The 17,567-nt window shown below is 43.9% G+C and overlaps 1 protein-coding gene and 1 long non-coding RNA gene across 12 annotated transcripts in view; one reads left to right on the top strand and one right to left on the bottom strand.

Moving 5' to 3' along the window:
• Nucleotides 1–17,567, top strand: part of LOC135296453 (uncharacterized) — a 45,958-nt gene that overhangs the window by 12,573 nt on the left and 15,818 nt on the right. The window contains exons 3-4 of the long non-coding RNA XR_010358559.1: nucleotides 5,029–5,149; nucleotides 5,240–5,368. This is a non-coding gene — a long non-coding RNA (uncharacterized LOC135296453). The remainder of the gene's footprint in view (nucleotides 1–5,028; nucleotides 5,150–5,239; nucleotides 5,369–17,567) is intronic.
• PRDM1 (PR/SET domain 1) overlaps nucleotides 2,392–17,567 on the bottom strand; it is a 101,728-nt gene continuing 86,552 nt past the window's right edge. For 9 of the 11 annotated variants that reach the window (XM_064412822.1, XM_064412824.1, XM_064412823.1 and 6 more), the window contains 4 exons: nucleotides 15,321–15,573; nucleotides 6,400–7,508; nucleotides 5,972–6,100; nucleotides 2,392–5,560 (listed from right to left, as the gene is read on the bottom strand). In XM_064412822.1, the coding sequence (XP_064268892.1) occupies nucleotides 4,985–5,560; nucleotides 5,972–6,100; nucleotides 6,400–7,508; nucleotides 15,321–15,573 (2,067 nt within the window). In that variant the 3' untranslated portion in view covers nucleotides 2,392–4,984. Of the gene's footprint in view, nucleotides 5,561–5,971; nucleotides 6,101–6,399; nucleotides 7,509–15,320; nucleotides 15,574–15,891; nucleotides 16,555–17,068; nucleotides 17,428–17,567 lie in introns of those variants that run through there. The other 2 variants (XM_064412831.1, XM_064412832.1) reach the window with 2 other exon arrangements.

The raw sequence follows: 17,567 nt of genomic DNA, 5'->3' as shown, positions 1-17,567 counted from the left end.
AGACACCTGACCCCTCTGTCATGGGATGAGAACACAGCTTTGCATCAGAAGTCAGCACTTGGGCAGCAGGGTCTCAGTGAGGCTTGGTGGCCCCTCTCCTGTTGGGCTGCCATAGTGAATCACTGGGAAATGTTCCCCAATCTCTTAAAAATGAGTAAAAGCAGAGTCATGCAGTGTGTCAGAAACTCTGCCACTGGGGGCAGTTGGTACAAAGGTGGTCATCACTGGTGTGCAAATGCGCTCTTTCCCAACTCTTCCATGTGCTTTTCAGAAGAATGGGAAGGCCAGCAGACATGCTGGTTGCAGGATGGGTCTGTTTCAGCATCTCATGAAAAATTAAACACTTGTGATTTTGAGAAGTGCCACATCTTTGACAAAAGCTCTTGTTTTTCTGCTGTTCAGACGAGACTGTGCTGAAGTTACCAAAATGTCAACCTGTGCTCCCCACATCCCAGGCCAGACAGCTGCCTTTTCCCTGCCAGCCTACCCCAACCCTGCACAGAGGAGGGAAACCTCCCTCTCAGTGCCAGGGCGGCTGCTTTGATGCTGTCAGTGAGTTTTTCCTTAGCCACGGTGACAGCCTGTGTTTTGCAGATACCTGCCCCATGATGGGCACATTCCTCAGCCGCACCGCATCCACTCAGCTCCGGCTCATGCAGTAATTAGACAAGTGTTTCCTGGCTGCCTTTAATTACAGCCACAACTATTTCCCTCACTCTAATGTAACACCTCTGAATGACAGCAAAGGTTTTGGGCCGCATCCCACACGGTCCCAGCACGTGTTGAGACGCAGCCATGCACTGGCAGACACTGATTTGAACCCAAAGGGTTCATACCCCCTCAATGAGTCACATTTTTCATTTTCGACCTCAAGGCCATAATTGCCCACATTGGGAATTAGCGGTGCCTCCCAGTACCCAGCCAAGTACTGGGCTTTATAAACCAGCCAGAAGGGCAGCATCCTCCTAAATCCGTGCTTAAGTCTATCTCAACCGTAATTCTCCCTGTCCTGTGGCAAAGCAGCTCAGCTGGCAAGGCCACATTGCCCAACACATTCAGCCCCTCAACGTTTTCACACCGACAGCAGCAAGACGGGCGTCAGGCAGCCAGCAGCCCTGTGCTGGGGCACGCGGTCTCGCAGGGCTGCCTTTGTGGCAGCTCCCAAATTGATGAGCTTTCCCCCCCCAGCCCCTTGCTAAGGCTGTTGTGGTTATCTGACCTGGTGGTGGTGGTGTTGCCATGGCTGAATCCCGCCGTATTGCTGCTCGGAGCCCCTCGTCAGCGGCTCCCAACCAGCTTGGGGCTGCCAGAAACCGAGGCAGCAGCTGCCGCGCTCGGCCTCGCGAGGCTGTGATCTATAACGTGCATTGTCTTTTTATGTAATGTGTTTTATTAAACATCTTCTAAAGCTTACAAGTGTCCCCAGGACATAACTCTCCAGCACAACGTAATGCTTTGCCAAGTAATGAAGTATGATTTATGGCGGTAATGGTTATCCTATGTTTTTTTAAAAAAATTATTACAGCAATAGCTCTGTCGAATATAGGAATATAACATGCTGCATTTGGCACGTTTATGACAACAGTGCTCTGGTTTTCTTAACTCCACAGTTCGGTGTTGGCAGTATTTCAAATTCTTGAGACAGATGTTTAAATGAATTTTTTTAAGAGGACAGTGAAATACTTTTAAAACATCATACAGTGCTGAGTGTCTCAATATGTGCAGGAACGTTATTTCTTTAACATTCAGGTAGGGCAGGGCAGCACATGGCCTCTCTGGTTTAGATCTCACGGTAAATGATGGAAGTAGCAAATGTTGAATTAGCTTTCTGGGGCATCCTGGCCTGCTGTTACTCTTGGGCTGAGGTGGGGAGGGAGGGGCGGACACTTGACCTTCCCTTGGATTTAGTGCAGTGTTCACATCTCCTTTGTGACCACTTACAACAGCTCCACGTTTGTTTTGAATGCAGTTCCCACCATGCTGAGACGGGACTAAGTGGTCTCACACTGACATTTTGAGTGTGTCATTGTGGTCCCGGTGGTTAGGGTTTCAGGCCAGAAATGACAATCATTTGGAAAAATGTAAATGAGAACCCTGGTCATGTATCTCTGAGGCAGATAGCATTCAAGCATTTCCATTGAAACACTGAAAATTCTTGGCTTTTTTTCCTAAAAATTGGTACTGGCTGAAATTGAGGCAACCTCTGAACAAAACGAAGCCGGGGTATTCAGCTCTGGCATTGCTGTTTGCACCTTTCAGTGAGGGAAAATGAGAACCCATAAAGGCAGGAGCCAGCATTGCTAAAGACACCATCGCCCCAGTGTACCAGCGTTGGGGCCACAACCAGGCTGCACACCCAGGCAGAGAGATTGAAGACAAGAGAAGCATCAGTAAAGCAATGAACACTTATATTTAATTTACATTTGACAATTTGCACATAAATAATGATGTAAACCAATACGTAAACATATAATAGTTTGTTGTTCTAGCAAAGTAAAAAGCCTGTTAACTTTGGTCAGAGTCTTTCTTAAGAGAGACAAAAAAACCCCCAAAAACACTGTTGATTGTTGCTACATTCACATGTAAAACGTCTAAGGGGAGGGGCAAATAGTAAAGAGAAGTAACAATTCTTAAAGCTGATGCATATAAATTCTTGTAAATTTTGTATCAAATACAAGAAAGCACTACAGGCAATAATAGGAAAAGTGTGTGTCCAGTGACAGAGTAGTGATACTTTGGTTTATCCTACAATTAAGTACTATATTTATGAACTATTGCTACATTTAAAAGATGTCAGCCTCACAATTTGCAGGAGTGGAAATGTAATGAACTGGAGTCCTTCAAAAGCTGTGTTTAGAGACTTGTATTTCAGGATTGTTTGTTTTTTAACAGAAGGCATTAAAATGAAGTTTGCTGGAAAAAAAAAAAGACCACTGAATCCTGAATTTTTGAGGTGGACTTCTAAAAAATTTTTTTAAGAACGTAACCAGACAGAAAGGGATGCATGGAAGGGAGATGTGTAATAATGCTACTTATGTTCATGTGAGTTGACGGTGCAACTCGTTAGTGGCAGGGCACAATGAGACAAGGGCCTTGTCCCACCTGACTTCCATCCTGCCCTTACTGTGATTTGTGACCACATCACGCACGGGTCATATTTGGCTTCTTTTCAAGTTCTTTCAGTTACGTTTTCTGGCTGTCTGTTGACTGACCACCAGCCTCCTTCCCCCCCAGTGCAGACTGCCAGGAGAGCAGGGGACTGAAGGAGCCCTGGCCTGCAAACCGGGTAATTCCCACCAAATTCACTGAGATGCCACACGTGGATGCATGATGATGTCATTCACGTGTTTGAGAGTGCCAACTTGGCCTTCAGCTGTGCGTGTGTATTTGCAAGTGATAAATGCCTTGGTACAACCTTCTGGTTTTGAGGTCATTGGTTATTTGCAAAACTGGGATAACATTTGATTTTCACACTTAGATGAAAAATAGGTTTTATTACATGGTTTGGCTCACAACTTAAGTGGTATAAATATATATACATATACATATATCGTATAGTGGTATAAATATATCTATAAATATACATGTATTCTTTGCTACACCTCAAACATCACCATATCATCTTTGGGCTTAGCAAAACAAAAAGATAAAAGGACGTGCATTCTATCTTTCCCTGTGCACATTTTGGTTTCTTCTCTAAAGTAGCAAAGCATTTAGGTAAAACAGCATTGTCTGCACCACTGGACACAAGCACTGAGGTAATTGTTGTTCAACAACTTTGCAATGCCCTTTTCTTCTTTAATTAAATTAACCACAAAATGTACAAACACAAATACTGAGAAAAATCTGAGTCGTACAAGAAGGAAGAAAAAAAATTATGTGCCAGGAAAGGACTTTGTTCCCCACTTCTACCCAGGCAAAGTGGGAGAGAAAAATACAAGTAAAACTGAACCCCTTCTTACTCAGGGAATCTGACCATCTTTTTTTTTTTTTTTTTTTTTTTATATCCCTGGAAGGCTCTGGCCAAAAAAACCCCAAAATAAAACAAAAAACAAAAGAAAGAAATCTGTCCAAACCCCCCTTTTAGGCAGAATAATATTTGTGTCTTTGCTTTTAAACTGCTTTTGGAAACAAAAGAATGTGAGATTTCATTTTGGAAAAGTCACTTTAAGCTCATGTGTTCCTTTGGTCTTAAAGTTACATGATAACGTGTGGGGCTGGAGCTGTGTTCTAAAAACCTGTGGTATTGTCCACGGCAGGTCCGTGTTTGCTGTGCCACATCTGTTCCAGGGAGAGCTGCAGGTAGAAGAATCTTTCTCCTCCCCTCAGAGAGGCAGGAGAAAAAGTTTCTTCCCTGCTTGCTGCTACTCTGGGTTGTTGGTTTGCTATTTTTTTAAATCCTTTTCAATTCCCAGTGGGGTGATTTGCTCATGAAAGTACACAGCATTTTTTTTCAAACCAACAGATCTAGGATTCTGTATGTCACATGTCCAACTTTGGCAATATGAAAAACCACATTTGTTTAAAAGACATTGGTACATAAAAGACATTTACTGAAACCCTAATCTTAGGTTCTTAAAACAGATGTGCAGAAAAAAATATCTACAAAGAATGGCCATAAAACAAAAAATAAAAACATTTAAAGTAAAAATTACAATGAATTTTTCCAGTCATTGTAAACATTTTCCTAATTATTGCTTTTAGAATGATTAATTGCATAATAAATTATGAAGTACTATCATTGTAAAAATAATTATGGATAGATGATTGTCTCTTAGTAACTGGCGAGGCAATGCAGAGTCCTTTGCCCCTTTTTATGCCCTGAGAAAACAGTAACTTTGGAGTTCCTTCTTTCAGCTGGAGAGCTAGGGAAACTACTGTAAGCCAAGATTGCTTTGCAGCATTGAAACTATGTACAAGCAACTGCTACAGGCACCCTGACTTGCCAAGTCATAAATAAAAAAAATCACTTTGCCAAAAAGTCTTAAGGGTCCATTGGTTCAATTGTTTCTTGCTTGACCTTTACAGGTAACAGAGGTAGTGGGTGACCGTGAGGCAACTTCATAACTGACATGTCTGACGACTCGTAAAGGTTGCATCCTGAGGAGATAAGCCCGTTTCCCAGGTTCCTCTGCAGAGAGACTTTCAGGTTAGCTCCTTCCATTTCCCTCCTGAGCACGGTCAGTATATCCTTCTCCACGATCGATGTTAAGTCGATATTGTCCTCCACTTCTTCCAGCTTGTCAGCATTGTCACTGATGTCGAACTTCTCGATCTCCTCGTTGATTCTGTTCAGGTCCTCCATGGAGAGGCCGGAGGCCGGGGCGACGGGGCAGTTGCCCTTCAGGTGGACCTGGAGGCTGCAGAGGTGAATGTAGCTCTTGTGGCAGTGGATGCATTTATGGGGGCGTTCCCGGGTGTGGAGACGTTTGTGCAGCTTCAGGTGCACAAACTGGGTGAATTTGGCTGGGCAGAGCTTGCACTGGTAAGGCTTCTCTCCAGAGTGGAGCCGCAGGTGGGTTTTGAGATTGCTGGTGCTGCTGAACCGCTTGTGACAAACCTAATGTGGGGGGTGGCAGAGAAACAGCGAATGAGTGGGAGGCGATTTTATGGTTTAAATCACAGACACCTAGGAGGAGACGGCAGGATGAAGCAGCAGCTTTCTATATCTTCACACTTTCTCACAAAGGGAAAAAATCCCCACCTTTTTTATTTAAATATTGCTGAATGTCATTTTGAGTGTGGCTGATGGCAAAACTGTATCAGGCAGGTGTTGCTCTAGCAGGCTGCAGGCAGTCGTGCTGTCTCACAGACGCTGCTGCACCAGGGCTGGGCCCGGCTGTGGTGCAGATTCCGGCCCTGAGCAGCCAAGGGTTTGTCCCTCAGCCCTCCCTGCACACTGTAGGGGGTGTGCAAAGCCCTCCCTTCAGCCTCCGAAGGAATCACCTCTCTCTCTCTCTGTGTTACATACCTGACACTCGTGGGGTTTTTCTCCCGTGTGTACCAGATAGTGCTTCTGGAGGTGAGCCAGCTGCGTGAAGCCCTTATTGCAAGTCTGGCATTTAAATGGTCTCTCTCCACTGTGTACTCGGAGGTGCACCTAGGGAGAGACAAAGCAATTAACAATTTGCAGTTTCCAGTACTACAACAAAAGTGCTTTCAGATGTTTCCTAAAGGCAGCGGAAGAGTCCCATTGCCAAAATACAATGTTATCTAGTTAATTAGGTGGCGTCGGTATTAAAGCACACAACCATGCTTTCTTGCTGGGGGATGCTGTATTAAGCCCAGACACATAAACAGCCTAACAAGCAAGGGAGGCCTGACCCTGCTTTTCCTCGAAAACCTACAGGGAGAAATCTGAGCCTTCAAAGAAGGCTCCTGTCTTATTCTCCTGCCTACCTTCAGATTGGAGAGCTGGCCAAAGGTCTTGGAGCAAACATTGCATTCGTACTTGATCTTCCCATTCTGCTTTTTCAGTGGGTACGGGAGGGTTTTGTAACCGGTCACATTCCTCTTACTTTTAATGAGATTCATGGCTTCTTCACCGCCGGTGGCAGCCAACACCACTGAGGTAGGTTTAGGTTGCATTATGTGTTCCGAACTGGCTGCTGTACCAGCCGTGGGGGACCCACTGGTAGGGCTGCATGGCTTGTCCTTCATGCTGGCAGCAGCGCCCGTGATAGAGAAGGCACTGTTGGGTGCTGGTATGAGGAAGTCTCTCGGATGATCAGGCTGCAGCAGTCGACGGCCTCCTTCACTGGGCAATGAGCTGGGGAGCGTGGTGGGGTTGAGCATGTGGTGGGAAAGGCTACCTCCACTGAGCAGGTTGCCGTAAAGAGGGTACATCCTTGGAAAGAGGTTGAAATTGTTGATGCCATTGATATTGTTCAAAGCGCTCAGGTTATTACAGCTCATATTGAATGGAGGTATCAGGAATTTGGGGTAATGGGGGTTATAGGATGGTAGAAAGGCAGGTGAGAGGTGGCCAGGGGGTGCATATCCAGGATAAGACCCCAATCCTTCTGAGCCATATGATCCATTCAAGTAAGAGTATGGCTCTCTGTGCTCTTGGGAAGTAGGTGCCAGAGGTGAAACTGTGACCCCCGGACTACTGTGAGGGCTTGAACTTTTTAAACTTTGGTCTGGGCTGCTCCTCCCGGAAGGACTTGGTGTAGTAGATGCCTGGATGGGCGAGTGAGTAATGTAGCTGGGTCTGTCCATGCCATATGCTAAGGAAGCTTTCAGATAGTCTTCAGGAATGTGAGGTCGGATCGGGTAGACAACTCGAGGGAAGAAACACCTCTCTGGGCTATAGTTCTTACGTAAATCATCCAAGTCTTTTTCTGGAGTAACTGGTGAAATGTTGGTCTGAAAGAAGTCTTTTCCTTTAGGAGGATTGGATTCCATTTTCAGGATTTCTTTCACACTGTGCTCCTTCTTTGGGACGCTTTTCTGATAAAGCTCATCTTTATCAGCGCTGTGCTGCTTTGGATTAACGTGGGTTTGTGCTGAAATACAAAGACAAGATAACGATTATTTAGATATGTCGCTGGCGTTATCTCTTTTCAAAACAGAATCTAACCCCTACAAGTTTAGTGGAAAGGAAGGGCTACTCTCAGAGATGAGCAATCATTCAGCTTGCCACAAAACTAATGGTTGTGTGAAGAAATGCCTGCTGGTATTAAGTGTTAATAAAAAGCATTGCTAATTTAAGGGATACCAACCAGCACATAGAGATCTGGATGATGATGCATTTGCAGAGTGCCAGCCTCCACTCTGCAAACTGATTTCACCTTTCTTCCCCCTTAAATTTGCCTAGCTTTGCTGTTGAATGTCTCTTTAAGCAGTATTTCTAATAAATGCAGTAATGAGCATTTGTTCACAATACAGGTTTAACTGAAGGACTTTGCAGAACACAAGCTCCCAGAAATGTTCCTCAGTAAAATAACAAGGCATGACAAATCGGGTTTTGCCAAACCGCAGCAGTCACTTCACCAGCCAGTTCAATTACTTACAGTACCAAAAAAACCATGGCTGGCTAGGATGAAAGCCTTCTTCAAAGAGAAGGTATTCTCCATCAGTAAACAGATCATTACTCATTAAATATACTGCTTAGGAACATCTACAACAAAGCAGACTATTTACTGCAGATTTCTGTGGCATTCAGTCTATGCAAAACTCCTCTGCTTACAGCTGTATTTTATAAAAAAATGCTGAAGCAAAGCAAAAGAAAGCAAGACTGGTTGGCTCCAGCTTAAGTTGAAATGCGTCCTAAAAAAAATAAAAAGGAAAAGAAATATGTATTTAGAAGGAAATAGAAGCTAGCATACATTCATCTCAGTTCAGCACATACTCTATTTTTTGTATTCAAAGACCTTGCTCTCTGTACACAATACAATCTTAACAGCACACTGAAAGATGACTTCTTTCATTAGAAAAAGTAGAAAAACAAATCTGCCTTTATCTTTTTTACATAATCTTGATTACTTGTAAGATATTTTATTATAGGGGGGAAAGACTGCAAGAAGGTTTCATAATTATAGTTAGTTAGTTCAAGGCTTTCCATCAGGAGGTACAAGCCAACACCAGTAGGTTCGTGACTCCAGAACACTGCAGTCCTTTAGAAACGTTTCTGTTCCCATGACTGACTGTTCTTACTTCACTATCTAAGGTGAGAAACAGTTATTTCTGATTTTTGGAGGATCATCTGAACCAAGTGAGGAACGTGAGAACAGGCAGTGACCACGCCGCTTTCAACACAGATTCTTTGCTTCACTATTCACTACCCTGATGGAATCTATCATTTGGCAACATTACCCTATAAGGCAAAGAAAACCATTTATTAAACATGTCCAAGAAAACAGCTGCTTGCACAGCATGCTCCTGCTTACAGCAACCCACTTTACAGTAGCATCCTTTTTAAAATGGCATTAGACTAGTAATAAGAAAATTTAGCTTGAGATTTTTGAGTAGTTTGTATATTTTCAAGCTCCAATGAAATGCAAATGAACACAGTTAAGTTCAATTAAAATATTTATGATAAAACTTAAAAGTGTTGTACAGCAAGCATATGCACACATAAGCGCACAGATAGCTTCCCAATTACTTCTCTTGGTGTCCAAATTTTAATGCAGAGCTATATGAAAAATAAAGTAATAACACGTTGTGTTTTCTGGTTTTAAAAAACATCTACTTTCTTTGGTAATTTTGTCTGTACTCCTGGACTGGTAACTCACTTTCTAAATGTCAGCCAGATTTTGGGGCATAGCATAGAGGTCCTACTAGGTTCACGAAACTCCACAATGGCACTGTGAATAATATTATCTGTATCTTCTTATCAGCTGCCTTTCACCACAGCAGTGTTTCAGAGCAAACATTCCTGGTGACACTATCAGCATCGGGAAGTATCAAGACCAGGCAGTATTGAAAACTGGACAGGGGGGTGGGAGGCAGGACTTGTGAAGCCTTGCAGCAGGAAAAATAAATAAATACCACCTTATCAGGCCCGTATCAGTTTCCCAGTGGGGTCTGTCAAGCAGGAAGTTCAAATTGACACTTTTCTCTTTTAAAGAAAAAAACCCAGCGGGAGGGGAAGAGGAAGGAGAAATGCTGGTGGTATTGGAAAAGTGATAGAGAAACTGGGGCCTCTTCAGCTGGAGAAACAGCTCCCACTGTCACAAGGTTAAACATGAGGGTGGGGACGTACGTGCCTTATGTGCAGGAGCAAGCCCAGGAGTGACAGAAAGGAAGCTCACACAGAGATCGTAACTTTCTCTGTGCAACAATTCCATGCTCTCTCCTGACTGACTAAAGATAATTGTTTTTTTTCTTCCCTTCTGAATTTTCCTGGTAAAGCTGTCCCTCTTATTAATTTCCATATGCAGCCAGAAGTTGTGATATTTAAAGATATTTTTTCAAGTCTAACTGTGACAGCTCTCTTTAGTTTGCAAGCTATCTTTGGTCCATAAATCCCCTCTTGACTTTTTCCCTTATTACCTGAGCACAGGGGACACTTGGGAACACCAGAGAGATCAAAACATAAACAAGTGTGTCAGCACTGTGTAAAATAAGAGAAGGTAACATCCGGGGCCAAGGAGAAGTTCTTAAGTTTTATGCTGAAGGTGGATTTAAACCAGGGCTGAAACTGATTGAGAGGTTTACAACCTTTCTTGTTGCACTTAAAGGAGCCATACTTCAAAGTTAAAGAGATAGATTTCTTATAACTGCATTTTTTAAAAACTTGTGATCTTAGAGTCAAGTTTTTACCAATCAGAATGTCTCCCCTTCACTGTTGAAATGCATTTCTCCCCCCCACCCCCATATACACATACATACACACACACATATATATATATATATATAGTAAATATAGGCACATACTCTTCCAAGATCTGTCTAGTTTCTGTGGTCAGAGGGACACACAGAAAAGAGATTCACGACAAATCACGAATGGTGCAGCTGCATTTTTAAGTTACCGACCCGGGGGGGGGGGGGGGGGCGAGAAAGGAAAAAAATCCCAGATGTGCCTCTTGAGGATCCTGATCCACTTCTAACTGAGGTCAAACGATTATTTGCTCAGATCTGAGATTTGTGAGTGCGTGCAAGAGGAAAAGGGACAAAACTCCTGTTACTTTTAAGTATTGATAAAACTTGGGTAAAGGAGCTGCCCAGTGTGGGTGTTCCAGCTACAGACTGCTGCAGAGCTATAGACTTTGCTCTCAGTTCTTGTGCTCTGAGCTGTAGCCTGAGAAACATTTCATAAAAACAATGATCTGTTCTTTTCTAAAAACTTGAAAAACGGTTGTAGGCAGACAGTAATTGCAACAGTAATTTCAGGAGTGAGATGGTACTGAACACTTCGAGTGGTAGAGCTTAATTATGCCGATTCACATTTTCGATCTAAATTAAGCACCTCTTTTGCTAGTAGAAAGAGAACCTCGAAGTTGTGAAGCGGGCAAAACAAAGACTGTTTCCACTCAAAATGAGAACAGAGACCAACATTCAGAAGTACAAAATTTGATCATCTGTTTTCTAAATGTGTCCATGGCAGTGTGACATGCCTTTGAAAAATTTTGCTCAGAGAAGGTCTTTCTGGGAGCCTTCAAATAATTCTCAATATTAAGACAACTTCAGTCCCCAAATTCTGATTTTGTGAGGACAACTTCTCATATCATTTAAAAATCATTTTCCTGAGTCCTTTTGAACATTCCAGGAGGCATTTTTTTAAGCAAGTGCAGATGTTTCCTCTCAACCCAAACAGAAAAGCTTCAAAACCAGAAAGTGAAACTGCCCATAAACAAAAGGGAAAGCGAGTGACAGGGCTGAGCTAACGGCCAGCATGTCAGGGCCAGCAGGAAGAAGAGAAGAATAAATCACATTTAAGAAAAAAGCATTAAAAAGTTAATCTTCATAGAACCAGAAACACTTTAATTAATGTCTTGTTAAACCTGTTAATGAAACAAAGAGATTGCCAAATATTTTGTAAATATGCAAATTATCTTCCCCCAGCTTGAGCTTTTTTTCTGAAGCTTGACCAAAAGATGTCACCTGCCTGTACTTGACTGAGGAGACAAACATGACATGAGCAGCAGGAAGTTGCATCATATGATTGCAATATATGAACATTATTATCAAATAGTCATGTCCTGAGTCAATGCAATTGTTTGGATTTTGTTGGGTTTTTCTTGTTTGGTTTTGGTTTGTTTTTTTTTTTTAACTGTTACCCTCTCCACCCCTCCATCCTAAAATAATCCTCCCATGTTGAGGTAAGAATGAAATTCTAAACCATTTGGAACCACCAAAGCAAATTTCCTCAGTGTTTGCTAAATAAAATATCACAGACTAAAAGACAACCTGAAGGAGCAGTTGAATGAGGTTAGGCACATTTAACAAATTACTGAAAATTTATTTTTAGCAGAATACAGAAATTTTGTGCCACCATACTTAAAACTCTTTACTGGACAAAGGCACCATCTGAAGGTGACATCTCAAATCTTGACAGAAAACATGAGAGGCCTCAAAACAGGCAGGAAGGGAATGACATTTGAGTTTCCAACACTGGGATAATGTGGAGTCTTGCCTCTACCACTATTGTGCAACTCCTTGCAGGCACTTCAACATCCATTTGAAGTTACATAGCTCCACTCGGAGCTAATCATGGCTGTGAAGGTAGGTGTGTGCTCCAGCGTCTGAAGGACTGGGTCAAAGGCCCCAATTCAGGAAAACACAGAGGACAGGGTTAAACCCACAACTAAGTACATGCCTAATTGCTGTCTTGCATCTGGATGCTTTCCTTCTGCGGCACAAATGAGCTAATGCTGGGGAAGTTACCTTTAATTTGAAAGTTTGCTGTTACACTGGCAAGTAGATGTTACATGTGGGTGTGTAAATACATTTATGCTCTAAAGTGGTAGTTCTCTCATTTTTGAGGCCACTAATTACAGGAAATAAAGCCAGAGAAATTCCCTGATACATTTTTCCCCGGAGGCCCATCATGCTCTGGTGCTTAAAGAGGAACTAAGGTGCTGAACTCTAAAGCTGTGATCCCCAAACCCTTGAGGCACTTAAAGCAGCTGCCTATATTTTAAGTTGGCAAGACTGGAAGGTCTCTGTAGGTGTGTGTCCCAGGTGGCCTCTCCTGTGCTGGGCAGCCAGCCAAGGTACGACTCTTCCAAAGCCTCCCACGGGCACCAGTGTGCACTGCACACCCAAGACACAGCAAAGGGAGAGATCTGGCTGCAACACACCATGGCCACTGGCTGCCTCCCGCCCACACCACCGTGTATCCCATGGGAGGAGGCCCTGACTTCAGCCTGCCTCTTGGGACCCAGACCCCAGCTTTCTCTCCCTCCTCCTCAGCGGGTGCCAAAACCAGCAGCCACAGGCTGGGAGAGGTGGTGGTGCAGCCCTGCTCTTCTGAGGGAAGCCATACCACTTTAAACACCAAATTATTAGCAATCCATTTGGCTGGAGAGGGCTTTCCTGACTTCCTAGCAGGTTGGGGGTGGGGGGCTGGAGGAGGGGGTCCCCTCAAGCAAGGCTGTGTTCAGATGTCCTGCTAGGCCAAAGCCCCACATCTGTAGCAGATACAGGGTGCCAGAGAACTGGGGACAAACTCCTGCACTTTACTCATGGATGAATGCAGTGCCAGGGTACCTCAGACAGCCTTTGTGACAGAGAGAGGCTGGAGAGGCAGCACGATGCTCTCTAATTTTAGATTTAACTAGTGGCCTGGGAGAAAGGAGCAGAAGAAAGCTAAACAGTGCTGGTATTCACAGTAAACTCATCTGGTTCCAGTACTAATGCTGGAAAAACCACCCCTGTTTGCACCATTGCTACAGGGACAATGCAAGTAAAGATCTTTGGGAGACTTTTGGATTATTCTTCCACACATTTCAAAAGGCTAACTTGAGAAAACCTCAATCCTTATGGTACCTGTAGGGGTTTTGGCCCATCTGCAGGCTTCAGGCCTGAATGTGTTGCTCACAAGAATAAGTGGAGAAGAAAAAAAAAAAAGTGCAATTTTTTTCTCATTTTCTGAACTGCTATTTTCTTTAGGTGGAAGCAGCTAACATAATTACATTTCAACCATTTAGAAATTTTATCTTTAAAAATAGAAGAATATCAATTTCAAACTCAGCAGCTGGAAATACTGCAAATATTAAGGCTGAACTACAAAATTATGGCTCGGGTTCCCATTTCTTTAAATCCTTATACTGAGCCTACTACTTTTACTAAAATCAGTTATTCTGCCATGTCCAGACATCCCTAGTTTTGACCTGATTAAGAGTAACTGGACACATTAAGAAACACTTTACAAATACATTAATTGCTACTTCTGCAAGGAAGCCCAAGTTGCCAGCAGATGCAGGAAACTGATCCTGTGTTTGTGTATCCTCCTAGTTAGTGACCAAATGCGCCTGACTAGATTTTGGCAAACTCCTCATCCACCAGAGCCCTACATGCTGTTGTCTCATCTCACCTGAAGCTGCCACTGAAAAGCCAACAGCTCATTATATCAGGAAATAAAACTGCACAGGGAGTGGTGAAATGACATATGTGCAAAGATGACAGAATCAGTGAGACAGTTTCTGAACAGAGAATATAGCTGCATAAGACATTCCCTCCCTCTCTTCCCTCTGTCATTAGGAGACAAGTTTTCTTCTATTAATTTGTAGGGAAAGACAAAAAGCTAGTAAAAGTGTGACATCCACAGAGTATAGATGTACTTCTGATTAATCTGAATGTGTGATATAAGTTTTCTAATATGGGATGACAGTTCTAATGCTCCCCAAGTAACACTGATATTTTATAACCCATTCCTTGTTGCCAAAGAACCGTAAATAGTTCTTTTTATTAAAAAAAAACCACACACCAAAAAAAACCCCACCAACAAAAACCAAACAAAAAACCCCACAAAAACAACAACCAAAAAAACCTGCTTGCAGTTTTTCCTTCAAGTTTCAGTGTAGTCACTGGCAGAAGGACAAAAGAATACTATGCTTTAAGAGCAGTAGCAGGGGAAGTAGCCTAAGAGTCCACTGAGAAGTCAGCAAGAATCTTTTCTTCTCCAGAAGGGGCTCTGGGTGAGGTGTCAAGCAGTGATTAAGCAAGAAGTAAAGCACCAAGGCTGGAAATAATCAGAAACCACAGAGGAACACAACCTCCTGGAAACACCTCTTCCCTCTGCTACCAGTGCTATTATTTTTGAACAGAAAATGAAAGCTGCAATAAAAAGTCAAGAAATGGGGACAAAGTACACTGAGCTTAAAACACAAGTAACCAGATGAGAAGACCACAGGAGGTTTGCTCACATCAGATAAGTAAGGGAAGATGCAAGGCTCAAAGTGCATTATGCAGTAAACACGTATTTTGTCAGACACCTAGACAGAGCCATGGCACGTTGCCACTTCCTGGTACAGTGAGGGCAGCCCTTTGGGAGCATGAGTGGACAGCCTTCAGTATATGCTACCAAAGCAGACTTTTGCTCAACACACTGTGAGATCTGAAATTGCAAAGTCTGAGAGTGAACCAACAGCTATGGTTAGGAAGACAGAGGTCAGGTTGTCTGTCCAGAATCTCACCAGATAAGACTCAGAATGTAAACAAACAACTACTCAGATTTTATAATCTATTTCCATTTGAACAGGCACAGGGAACTCATTCTCTTGTGTTGGGTTTTTTAATTCCCCTTTTCCACTTCAAGCTACCTCCTGTGACACAACAGATGATGCAGCTATGTAATTATACAACTTATTATTAGATTGTATAGGCAGAAGAGACATTACTAGCATTCCTTGTTTATACTGTAATCCACTTACTGAGGTTCATCATTGTCAGCTCTCTGGAGGGGGGATAGTGCAGCCTCTCTGCAAAGTCTCGGCAATACCACACAAGCAGCTCTTGGTTGGCAGGGATGGGCTTGATGGTATAGAAGTAGATGTTCATTCCATTCTGACAAGCAGCCAAGTTCTGCTCCTGAACAGAGTAGCCAGGGTTTACATAACGCATCCAGTTGCTCTTGTCCTCGTTAAATCCATCAATGAAGTGGTGAAGTTCACCACTTGAATAGATCTGGAATAGAGAGGAAGTGCTTATGAATATATATACATATGTATATAGGCACAATATGCAACATGTAGGCACAGAGTCCAGAAGGGAAAAGTGATAAGCTCCCCCCTTTTTTTTTTTTTTAAGATGAGCATATATTATTGAAGTAAGAGTTCAAGCTGTGTTCCTACATTTCCAACAATGACATCCTCTGAGTTAAGAAGGTATTTAAAGGCAAGTCCACAGTCACCTTTTCCATTTAATCTTAGCCTGTGTCTCTGCTAGCTTCGGAAAACAAGAGCCAAAATCTGAAATGCAGAGTACTCTGCGTGAACAGTCTACCTTAGAGTCCTTTTCCTGGTGCTCTGATCAACAAGTGGGTGATGCTGATGACGGCAGGTCTGAGTGCATGCTTGCATTAATGCTTTGAGTCACCTGTGTATAAGACTGACTGGCTGTGCTATGTCAGAGTTCTTCTCGCCTCTTTCTATGGCCTCTGTACTTGCAGTTTCCTACCACCTCCACCCAAAGGTTTAAACTATGCAAACATTCTCCACCCCCCAGAGTCCTAAAGCAACACTTGCTCATAGTTGAACTGTAACCCTTTTGTAGGAAGGTTGGGCGAGGCAAAGATGAAATTCACCTGCCATAACCGAAGGAAGACCTGACGAGGGGTTAGCCCATGAGATGTCACTTTTCCTACCAAGGGACATGTTCTGACTTGTCCACAGAGGGGCAAGAAAGCATGAATCTGAAAACTGCTCAGCGGTTTCAGGGGAAAGAAGTTCCCATCACTGACAGAAGCTACAGTTTCTTGAAATAATAAGAGAATTATTTTAAAAAAATTCAAGAGAAATCCAGGAAACATGCCTATAAAAACACACTGCTTACTGTCAAGGGGAACTAGGTCCATGTGGATGAAATGAGGTTCCTGGTTTTCTGGAAACAGATGACCAGGCAAAAGCCAGACCATGTGAAGTGGGAGCAAGCACCTCGCTGAGCAGGAAATGCCTTTTCCAAGGGGAGACAGAGCCTATCTCGGGGAGAAAACACTCCACGGGGTGCTCCTGCCCGTGTGCCCCAGCTCTGTCTCTCGCAGCTCCCCGGCCGGGCAGCGCCCTCCGGCCGGCCGGGACCCTCCTGCGCTCCCCGGAGCCCGGCGGGCACAGAGGGGAGGCGGCCTGGCCCTTTAACGCGGGCCGTAAACACCAGAATCACTTTCTTTAAGAGTAACTTCCTGTAAACTGAGAAGGGGGAAATACATGTGGCCTCATCAAAGCAGCTTGCGAGAGATTTTGCGGTGTGTTTGTTATGAGAAAATGGAAGGGAGCCGGGCGAGTTGTTGCTGCATCAAGAGGAGCCCTCGGGTTTCTCTGCTCACCCCGGCTCGCAAACTTCCAGGAACGCGGGGCTCTGGCGCTTGACGCCTGCCACCACCACTTCCCAAACCAGCCCTCCACCGCTCCCACGTCAGGGCCACGGCTCCGCGTCCCCGGCAGCGGCAGCCCCCAGCTCCCACCTATTCTGGGGAAGGCGCGCCCCGATGTGCTGAGTCACGGCGCGCTTCCCAGAAATGACGCGGCCCGGGCGGCCCCGCTCCCCTGGCGCGGGCAGCGTCCCCCGGCGCCCCGCAGATGTTCCCGCTCCTGCCAGCGAGCCCAGGATGCCTTTAGTGACATGTGGGAAGTTATCTCCCACAATTTCCTTTGCATATGCAAGCCTGTGTCAGACCACTAGGAAGGAATTAATTTTCAGCGCAGCAGTCTGCCTTGAATGAATCAAGAGATTATTGCACGGAATTTAATGATGCTTAGATGTCTCCTAGAATATTATTTCTGAAGATCCCTCCACATTAAGGCTTAAAATCACATCATAGGAATGATGTAATCACGGCAATGTAGGAAAGAAGCCCTGCAAGATGGCTATCAGCCCTTCTTCCCTGTGTCAGCCTCCCGGTCTCTCCCTAGACTGGACACAAGCTCCCAAAAAGTTCAGCAATAAGAAACATTTTGTGGCCT

This window comes from Passer domesticus, chromosome 3 (assembly GCF_036417665.1).
Source record: "Passer domesticus isolate bPasDom1 chromosome 3, bPasDom1.hap1, whole genome shotgun sequence".
NCBI lineage: Eukaryota > Metazoa > Chordata > Aves > Passeriformes > Passeridae > Passer > Passer domesticus.
Note: the sequence above shows the minus strand (reverse complement) of the source record. Positions and strands in the feature narration are given on the sequence as shown.